Source organism: Megalops cyprinoides, chromosome 13 (genome assembly GCF_013368585.1).
Source record: "Megalops cyprinoides isolate fMegCyp1 chromosome 13, fMegCyp1.pri, whole genome shotgun sequence".
In the NCBI taxonomy this organism is placed as follows: Eukaryota; Metazoa; Chordata; class Actinopteri; order Elopiformes; family Megalopidae; genus Megalops; species Megalops cyprinoides.
Genome location: NC_050595.1, coordinates 32687406 through 32698502, shown reverse-complemented (window position 1 = coordinate 32698502; position 11097 = coordinate 32687406). Strand labels below are relative to the sequence as shown.

Here is an 11097-nt window from a genome sequence, read left to right as displayed (position 1 = left end):
GCTCGCATTATATGTCATGTAGGCAGGTAATTCTTCAAAGTGCGTGCTGGGAACTAGGATTCCAAATGGGGAAATGATACTGGTGACAACTAAATAAGTTATAGAGTTCTTCATACCAATAATAACTGTAATAATACCAGGGCCCTTAAAATGACTGCAAAACTTTGTCGTTCAATACAATCTAAGTAAAACTCAACCCCAATTTTACATGACTCTTAAAATGTGTCTTAAAATTTTCATATTCCTTATATTTCAAACTAATAAATTGCACATTAGTTATTAAAACATCAGCAGCTCATTAAAAAAAAAAAAACTAATTTGACAGATATGGATAAAAGTAATCCACATTATAAAAACGTCAACTTTTGATTTACATCAAGAGTAGCATTTATGCTACTGCTACAGGATAATCAAACATATACTTAAAGTCTAGACTAATTTACAAGGAAATTATGGAAATATACATTAAATGCATGCACAGGAGCAACATCACTATTGTTACAGGACAGCCCATGGGACAATAGGTGACTCTGTGCATTAAATGTCAGCTTTGTTATTTTATTACATAGGGTTGGTGAACACAATTCTTAACAGCATACATGCATAAATAGTGTGACACATTTCTTTTCACGCTCGGTATATTAGTTTCTATACTTTACATTTCCTCAAATTTTCATCCTCTCAATGTATGAATTACAAAATGATGTACAATGTGTCATAATTTCCATCCTCAATGTTGCAGAAGCATCATGCATGACATAGTGGAAGTGATGGATCTGCATTGAGCAGAGATGTGATTCAAATGGTAATGGATTTGCAAAGAACATCCAATTTCCATGTATTGTAATATGAGCTTTCATCTAGGGTGGTAGAACACCCCAAGTCAGCTTGGGACGATTTTGAATTATTCATGTTGAATTTGGTGACTTTGAGTTTCTGTGACAATGGAATTTGGCCATTTAAATGGTGCCCAATAATGCATGGCCCAGTGTAAAATAATTCATTATTCGTAATGAAATAAAGTTTTAAGTGCATTAGTTGTTAAATGTTCATGACTGCATAGTTAAGTATTCTGTGTTTGTGACAATATGAACCTATGGTGTTTAAAGTTGCACAGGTTAAGCTTAATGTTGTATGGTAATGGTTTAAGGTTGTATGTCCTTTGACAGCACTAAATCCTATTATGACGTTTCTGTGCAGCTGATGTGCTTAATCCTATCGAGTGCACAATTGTATGTCGCTTTAGATAAGAATGTCTGCCAAATGAATACATGCAAATGTAAGTGTTCAGTCAGAATGGTGGAAAACATGTTGCTTTGCTCATTTCAACTCATTTTTAATCTTCTTCTTTTTCTTCTTCCCATAACTTTTGACAGCACAGCTCCATTACACTCAGATTTGGTACTATTATTGGTTATAGTTACTCCACTTGCTTTTGTGTTAAGCCATAGCTACTGGTGAACCCATAGCTACCAGGTTAAAAAATGTAAACGTGCTGCTGATACAGCCAGCCAAAGACACACCTGGAACAATGCACACAGGAAATGATTGACACCACTCTGGCTGCATGATGGGGAGCAGCTAAACTCTTAAGGAGGCCTCTCTGGAAGATCAGTCCCTCAGTGCTTATACCAAGAATTGGAACTTATATTGTCTGAACACTATCAGACAGGAGACCTAGCTAAGGCCATAAAGAAAATGGGTCAATAATAATGATGTAACATTGTCATGTGTGTAAATGACACTGTAAAGGACTGTGAAATACATCAGAGCAGGAATACAGTGCTATCTCCTACCTATGTAAGTGACACGTTTAGCAGAGACGATTAGCAGTTGAAAATTAATGGCTTGTGTGTGTCCTGCATAAAGCTGGTATTGTAGCAAACAGCAGAGCAGTTTCACTGGTGATACTGAGACACTGGTTAGCTAGTGTTGTTGCCTATGGAACCAGGGGTAAATTGCCTTTAGCTCAACTGGTAAAGATGTTGGATATTGCAATTTAGTTGTGTGATGCAAACAGAGAAGCGGAGTTGTGGACCTCTTTCCACGTTTGTTACATAAGCACCATAGCAATTGAGTTGGCATAACACTGAATAAAACGTCTTCAAAGAGCCTAATTTCTTGGAACACAGTAAGTGACCAAATAATACCTATGGATCGTATACATACAGTGACAGCTGTACAAGTCTATAATCCAACTGAGATAGCATCCAACAAAGAGATAGCTTACCTTTACTCACACCCTCAGAGCCTCTTAAACAGCATTCCATCATGCAGTATCAAACTTTTAATCTGGACTTTAACAAGTAGATGGGTTAATACAGTACAGGCTTCATAAAATTATTTGTTTAGATGTGGGGAAATACCACACGGACAGCAGGGAAAGACTGGACCTCCAAGGTGCCTACATATTTTTCTCACAAGGATATGTATAAAAAAACTTGATCTCCTTGTGCACTGATTACAAATGAGTTTGGCTTTGTATGTGTAAGTGTAAAAAAAGATGGCCTATTCTTCAGATATTGAAAAAGAGGTTCTAGATAGATATAAAAACAAAATAGAAAAAATTTATTATGAATAAACAAGAAGTTAAAAAAGACAAATGTAAAATGGGATAAAATAGTTAAAACAAGGCAAATACATACACCTTTCAGAAGGTCTTGCTGTTATCACAACAATCTCTCACTTTTATCATTTGGTGGGTATGATTAATCATTTAAGCAATTCAAGCAATTATGCAATGCCTGTCAAGGCACACACACACACACACACACACACACAAACATTCTCACGTTTCCTGACTGACAAAGGTTAAATCGATGAGAAAATGTGTATATATTGTACGGTTTGTAAACAGGGCCCCAAATGCAAACACATACATTTATATATTCATACACAAATGAAAAGGTGGGAAAAAGTGTCCAAAAAGGAAGTTTGCATCTGCACATTAAGTAATGTGCTGTACAGAGGAGCAAGCATAGGCAGCGCTGGTCATGGTGAGGATTCTGATAAAGATCAATTCACTGAAATCACGAAAGAGGCCATTGGAGCTTGCTGAAGAAAACATGAATGTCATCACTGCAAATACCAGCTCAGCTCCATTTGGAGCATGGTTGGAATTACAAGCTGATTTTGGAGGACGCATTCTTAAAAAAGATGATAGGATATGTTTTATCAAATAAAGGGGGAGAATGTAACAGAGTGTTTATAAGGAACTGCTAATATAACTAAAGAATATGTATCCAGTCAAGTAATATTGGCAAAATTACTCCAGGTTAGCAAAGATAGAATGGCCAGCTGATGGTGCAGTACACACCAGTTAAGAAAAACTGCTCTCTTGTTTTTCAGAAATAATTCTGAAGCCATTCAACCATTCATCTCAACTTCTGAAGTCATAATATAAATTTGATGTGCTTTCCTATACATATTTTTCAGATAACTTAAGTCCAAAGTATTGTTGCCAGCAGCTGCTAATGCTAACAATATGTTACCTGTGTTATTACCTCTGTAAATGTAACTAGCTAGCTTTAGTTACTGCAATATAGAAGTGTGGTGCATATGCCCACATGCAGGTGCACTGCCTCTTAGCTGACTACCCATAAGTGACAATGACCACTGTTGTGTAGTTGATGAAGGCTACCATTAAGTGCTTAACAATCCAGTGATGTTTCAGTTAGCTAAAATTCACAAATCAGGGGCCGACTTTTGGGGCCGAAGTTGTCAATGCAATGTCTTTTTTGAGGAATCGAATGCCTTCAAACCAATACATAATGGACCTTTGTTGAACATTTCTGTTTCTTAACTTCAGGGCCTCAATCTGGAGGCCTACAACATATTCATTACACATTCTCATTTTCATGTAACAATTTTAAAGCAAAGTAATCACAGTAAAACTATCTGCTCTAGCATCAAATCAAATATAGTATGTTTACAACGGTCCACCAGATGTGTTACTGCCAAAACCACAGCAATCTCATTACAAAAAACTGTGAGACAAAGTGAGACAAAAGGATCCAGCCAACACAATAAACACAATTTGGTTTTAAAGTTTTTTTAATATAACTACATTTACTTTATAAATCAAAGTTCCTCTCTATTAGTGTTTTATTTCAATGCATTCAATTTTTTTGAGACAGCAAAAAAAAAAAAAAAAAAAAAAAATCTGCACTACCAAGTTACAACAACACATTAGCTATCTCCAGATTTTAACATAAAATCAAACACAAACTACAAACGACCTCCTGTTAATTTCCAATGAAAGTGATCATTCTTTTTAAATAAAGTAGTACAAATGCATATGGTAATTAGAACATATTCAAAAAGCTCAGTCACTCTCATCCTACACTCAAATCAGTCTCATGTTTCACAAAATACAAGTTTTACAGATGGGAAAGAGTAGAATGACCTTAATCTTCATCAAAATAACAGTGCTAAAAGAAATAAGGCTACATTTTTATGCAAACAAGCCAGTCTCATCAAAAACACTACAGGAACAGTATCATGTGAAAGCATGACAATCCTGTGTATCATATGTTTTACTTATTTAAACATGAATTAAAAACTACAGCTGCATAAAATCAAATCCAACAATGGCAAGCCCAATTGTGCTGTTACCTGAGGGAAAGTATTACATTACTACATTTCTGTAACCCAATACTAGTGGTGGTAAGTGCCAACAATTAAGTCAAAATTAACACTGTTCACACTATATTGTCAGTGTGCAATAAATATTTTTGCATGGAACTATAATTACTATCACACTTAAAATATTGCAATAATGAAAAGGAGCAATATGACCCTATGCTATGATAAAACTCAAACATTAATGTATCAAAGCTTTAAATTAATAGACACACACATTTTTATAATTCCTCTAGCCACTGAAATTGGCTAATTAATACAACATCTTCAAGCCTTCCAGCAAAGTCTTCCATCTTATGCTAGATGCTACCGTTGCACAGCTCCTCGTCTTGATCTACAAGTAAAATACATACATTTACACATACATATACATACATATACATACATATATATATATATATATATATATATATATATATATATATATATATATATGTACATATATAAAGCTGTGTTGAAGTTCAGGTTTGTACTGTAGAGGTTGGATATTCAGGATATTCAGTTGGTGCTCCTCTGAAACACTGAACCACTAAAGTCTAAAGTACTAAGCTATGGTGGTCATTGAAACACAGAAGTAATGCTTTGCTTGTTCAGTGTGCAATGTTTCTCTTAATGACATACTTGGTACACTGTCATTATATGGTTCCATTATGGACCTAGGAAGCATGGGAGGTTCATACCCTGGGTATGGCGGCGGTGGGGCATCATGTGGTCCAGCAATGGTCATGGCTTGCTCGTAGGTGGGGAGGCCGGGGTCGTGTGGGGGAACAGGTTGCAGCACTATCTCCTCTGGCCTCCTGGGGGAGGAGCAGTTCCTTTGCGCATGGGTCCTGGAGGAATCAGTGATTACTGGGGGCCAGCAAAATCATAATGTCCACACAGGACTTTAATTTATGGAAAAGATCATAATGCTTGAATCCTTACCCATGAGATCTGTTATATTTGCGCTTTCTTCTTTGACAGAGGAACCAAAACAACATCCCTATACCAAGAAGGCCAACCCCAGCCACAATGAGGCCGACCAGAAGGGCGGTTAGGTCTACCTTTGATGGATGAGTGTTTTGGCCTGCAGATTACAGTCAAGTGGTCAGGTTTATCAGTAGATTGTTCACAATGCAACAGACTTCAGATCAAGCATAATCTTTAAAGTAAATACTATATAACCAGAACTAAATAAAATTAAAAAATGTTTTAAAAATATATGTGGTTGTTAACCAAGACAACAATAAAATCTACTTTTAGACCCTCAGTCAAGGTGTCAGTCAGTATCAGTTGGGGTGATATAAATATATTCATCACCTGAAACACTGAAACTTTGAAACTTTACATTTGTCAAATTTATCCATTAAAAATATTGGTAAACTGTAAATATCTGTAGTTTCAAAGTATTCATAAGCTTGTCATAAAGCACTTGGTTTCTAACCCTGTAACACACATCAATGGCAAAAACCAATTGCATTTAGAGATGTCTCTAGCTGTTGGCTTCCTGCATACATTTTAGTTAAAAGTATGACAGATTATCAAAAGTCAATTTGTTAAACTCTCTATGTAACACATTAAAATAATAAAAAATTAAAAACTTTTCCAATTATTTTAAATTGGGATTCTTTTTATATGATGTATTTGAAATCTTGAAATGGATCAACAGTCTCTAAGTATTTCCTTGGTATATGACAGGACGATTTTTTATATATATAGTTATTCAGTATTACAATTACAATACAAGTATATACAACCCTAGCATACCTGGGCAGCATTGTACATTTTGGAGTCATTTTTTGAGTGTCAAATTTTAATATGAGTCATTTGTTTCATGATACAAGTTTAAGGAAAAACATTTTCTATAAAATACACATCCAGAAATTGTATCTTACAAACGGGCTATCACATTTAGGCTCTTTTTATTTATAAGTAACACAAACAATATCATTGCACATGACAAGCCCACTATATATTTGTTCTCAAACACAGGTCACAGTCAGGCTAGCCAATTCTTGTGGTATCTGTGTTTGACATACTACTACTTACTATTAATAAATTAACAACTCTTCTGAATTCTTACCTGTGTACTCTTTCCAGAAATCCATCTGCAACACAAATAAAAACTGATGTTTTTATATTTCTCTGAATGTGGGTAGAGACAGCAGGTAAATTAATTGCAAATATATAACCTATAACAAATGGGCTACTCAACTGTGGCTTGGTCGTTTTCAAAAACCTCGCGTGCTTCCTCATAGTTGCAGACTTCCTCAATACACTCCCTCTCTAGATTTCCGGGAGTGAATATCTCAAAGTCAAATCTGTTGAACAACAGATGGCGTCCCAGGAATTTATTTGCATCCTCCTCTTCCACAAAAACTAGGAAGCAAAAACAATTCCGAAATCAGGATAAAAACGGCTTATGGCAACAAAGATTTCAAAACGTAGGCCCAACACGCACAAGTGTGTACATTAAGACATGTACTAACTTTCAACATTTAAATCGCATGCGCCCTTAAGTCGACAGTATTTGTACCCTATTAAATGTGCTCATGTGTATTGCATTGATTACAGCTCCATACGATTAAGATAACAGTAGTGTGATATTAGTTCCAAAAGGTCAAGTTAAGGAGTGGCTCAGTCCACAATTTTTTCACCAAAATTGTCACGTTTTCAGGCGTAATTAAACTAACCCTATTTGATACACACGACGTGAGGTTATAGCATAGTGTTCAATGCAACCTACAGTAGCCTTATCACATCGGTAAAAAAGGCTATTGCTTTTGAGATGAAAAGAAAACAAGCTAACATTATAGACAACACACATTTTGTTAAAACAATTCACCTTCATTAGATGAGTCCTCTCTGCTTGTGAAATCTAATAATCTGAACGTTGATCCAGTGAATCCACATGGTAGCAGTTGGCACAATAAAAATAGATATGAAAACATTGCTATCCACCTGCGTCAGATTAAAAGGGTTAACACATATTAGTTTGGTGACAATTCGGAGACCAAAGAAATACAACTGGGTATAGCAAGAAGATCTTTTTCTTCAACGCCTAATCCAAAAAGATCATTTTCAGTTTAACTACTAATCGCATTCTTCATGTTCGCAACTGAAAACGCCAATTAAACTACCTAGCCTTTCTAAAACTTTCTAAAAAAAAAAGCGGGGAAAGCCCAGCAAATACTTACAGGAACCAGAGAACGCTGGTCTGAACGTCGAACGAGATTGAAAAAAAAAACCGAAACTATCAGTCTCACGCAATCGGTGATGTCAACGCTATAATTGAGCCATTTCTATTTTCGAAATCTTATTACATAAATGTCTACTTTTCAATAAATGGTTTATTTACGGCAACAGGTTATTGAATAAACAATAAGTTTCAGTCTGCGCTAACAGCCAGATCGAACCACCTGTCGTATGCTATGGTAGCCATCTGGCCAGACATTACTAACAGAGGTGTTCACCTGGATTAACGGATGGGCACGTTATCTAATATAAAATTTCTGAATTAATGTAATAATTATGTGGTAAAATCTTGTTTTGTGCATTTATTTGAATACATTACCTTTCCAAATTCACCATGTGATCTACTTTTTTCTTCAATAAAATTAGAATCAATACAGAACTAAGCAAAATCTATATAGCCTATGTAGCGTAAGTACCATGATCATGATCAGATATTTGAAAATAACCTTAAAGTTTCGAAACAACGCTGTGTTTCTCTTTAATTGTAGAATTATTTTGAACTTTTGAAATTTTTTTTGACATAAATATTAGAAGCCATTTATTTTTCATTACATGCATTACACACTAGATGGCAGCAATCACTTAAGCCTACTGCATAGTTTTGGTAAATGTTTGGTAAAAGTTACTTTTCAGTGTGCACCGTTTGTGGCTGTGTAGTACAGAAGCTCCTGCATAGCTAACCGACCTTATTGTAAATCTTTTTTTTATTTTCTCAGTTCGGCCAGCTTTAAGTGTTTTGCCAAGAGTCCGCTTACTGCTCAGCTTCATAGAGATGATTACAATGTATTGACATCAAAATAGAAGGATAACCAGAAACATTCTGTTTTGCAGTTCTCAGCCTATGTGGCCCATGTTACCAGTGACAAAATAACATCGAAAAGAAACACGTATTATTTATAGACCAATGAGTGAATTTGTTTATTACATGGCATTGGTGTATTTCTATTCGTAAATATCAATTTACACGGGTTACTTGAAGAAGGATTTTTACGGCAGGATTTTTCTCGACAGGAATGGACAGGTAGCTGATTGAAAACGCATTGTCTATGAATTACATTTCACTTACCACATCTTCCTCATACAGCTCACTCTATTGTATTTCATGACTGAAATTCCTGTTTGCAGAAAACACTGTGTAACTTTATCCCTTATAACTGTATAACTTTTGTCACTTTGTTGTGTAAAATTGGCATTATATTCGTATATGTATAAAAAGAAGGCACAGTTCTTTTATACATATACACACAGGTTTACTTCATTGCCAAATTACACTTTTTTTTTTTCTATTTGTGTGTTTTACTACGTGATGTGATTTTAAATCACTTTATCTGGCCTAATAAATGTTTGTTTATTGGTGTTTTAACATGTGATCTGTTCGGCCTGCTTGCTGCTGTTATTGCCATGACCATTTCTTCAATTAATTGCAGATCTACAGGCCTGTTCCGAAGGGCAGCATGAACATCCTGTTACTGATAAATTACTCAGTTTTATGGATATTGTCCTTTTAATTTTTACAATTAAAAATGTTAAATGTCTGTGGATCATTATAGAGACCAAAAAGACATTTGCAGGTTGCAATGTTATTTGTGAAATGTAATGTGGAAGGTTTCATTCCGGCTTAGGTTGGAGAGAAAGGCTCCTGTTATGAAAAAGTCATCCTGAGTGCAGACCTCCCACGTTCAAGTAAACTATGATGAGGCGGCAGTGGACCATCTGCAGGACAAATCAAATTAATTTAGGAATCTAACCAGGCGGTGAGCACAATTTGTACATTCAGTGTTATTTCTGTAATTTATATAGGACTAGTCTCTCCACAAGAGGCACCAGAAGTATTCATTTCATATGGATTCAAAATTCCTTCCAGTGGACATTTTCTACTCTTTGAAAATGTACTGCTAGTCATTATTCTAAATTCATACCATTCATACCATGTCAGCAATTGTTATGAGATTAACATTACTCCCTTTGTGATTGTTCTTAGTTTTCATTTAATAAGAGAATAACATTTCAGATGACACAAGGATGAATAATCTGTATTGCACAAAAACACAGTATCAGCTTTCCATGTATTATGAGATGCCATTACAATAGTGACATAAATTTCTTTATCTTTTAGTGTCAACAGATGTCTTCATGGACTCTGGCTTAGATCAGTTTTTGTCTGTAGGATATGCACTATAAAAGGCTGTCCCAAGTTTAATGACCACATTACAGGCTAACCCGCTCCCAATATACAATACTCATTTTTAACACTATACAGTGAACTTGATTATTAATGCACACTTTGTAATTCTTCATGCTGGGACTGTATCATGTGTTAATAGAAATCTATATAAGCCAAGAATCCAACTCAACGGGTACAAATGGACTTTTACATGAGGCCTGAGGAAGGCTGTAGATAGCATTGTGTAATATCACTGCTCTAAAGTTCTATTACTTCCCGACTAATGCTGAGGTATCAGAGAGCTGACACCATAGTACATCTTACTTGTTTATTTAGATTAAGAGCTCAGTTTAAGAACAGAAAATTGTTGGTGAAGGCAGACCCAGTGCTATGGGGGTGCTTAGGGGTGAATTGCACCCCCAGATTGACCTCTATGTCTCTGATGTCTACATAGTATTTATGAATTTTTGTGCACCCCTCTGTATTTTCTCCTAGCGCTGAGCCTGGGTGAAGCCTGGATTCTTTGAACATTTGTGACCATACATTTGTGGTTGTATTTTGCTTGCAATTTTCATTAGAAACAATTCAAATTAAACATTGTTGAGAAACTTGTCATCTCGATGTTAGTGTTTGACAGTTCTATCTTGGATTGAATTTAATGCTAGAGATATATTTAAAGGCATGGCCAGAGTGTAGTACTTCATTTGCAAAGTGACTTTTCAAAACTCCTAACCCAAGTTAGACAGGTATTTTTCTTTTTGTGCAGGCTTTTTAGTAATAATATTACATTCATCTGACTTCATCTGATGTCACTCTAAAAAGCCTAAATGTACCTTTAAATGTTATAGAAATTGTGTTTTATGCAATTAGCATGAGCCACTGTTCACAGTTTTACCTGTCCATGCTCTTTGCAGGTGCTGAGTTCATTCTACAGTGTCCATGGCCTTGAAATTGTAGGGAAAATATCAGTGTAAAATTTGAGAAAAAAAGAGAAATGAACAACTTGAAATAAGTGAAATTGTTGCAAATAAACAATAATCAGCTCTGTAAGGAAAAAA

At 35.4% G+C, this 11097-nt stretch overlaps 1 protein-coding gene across 1 annotated transcript; it reads right to left on the bottom strand.

Moving 5' to 3' along the window:
* Window positions 1-4537: 4537 nt before the first annotated feature.
* On the bottom strand, window positions 4538-7999 carry LOC118788481 (transmembrane gamma-carboxyglutamic acid protein 4-like). Its single transcript, XM_036544496.1, has 7 exons — window positions 7818-7999; window positions 7466-7581; window positions 6836-6999; window positions 6704-6728; window positions 5566-5707; window positions 5322-5471; window positions 4538-4975 (listed from the first exon to the last, which is right to left on the bottom strand). The coding sequence occupies exons 2-7, from the start codon at window positions 7569-7571 to the stop codon at window positions 4948-4950; spliced, it is 615 nt and encodes a 204-aa protein (XP_036400389.1). The 5' UTR covers window positions 7572-7581; window positions 7818-7999; the 3' UTR covers window positions 4538-4947.
* Between the last annotated feature and the right edge of the window lie 3098 nt (window positions 8000-11097).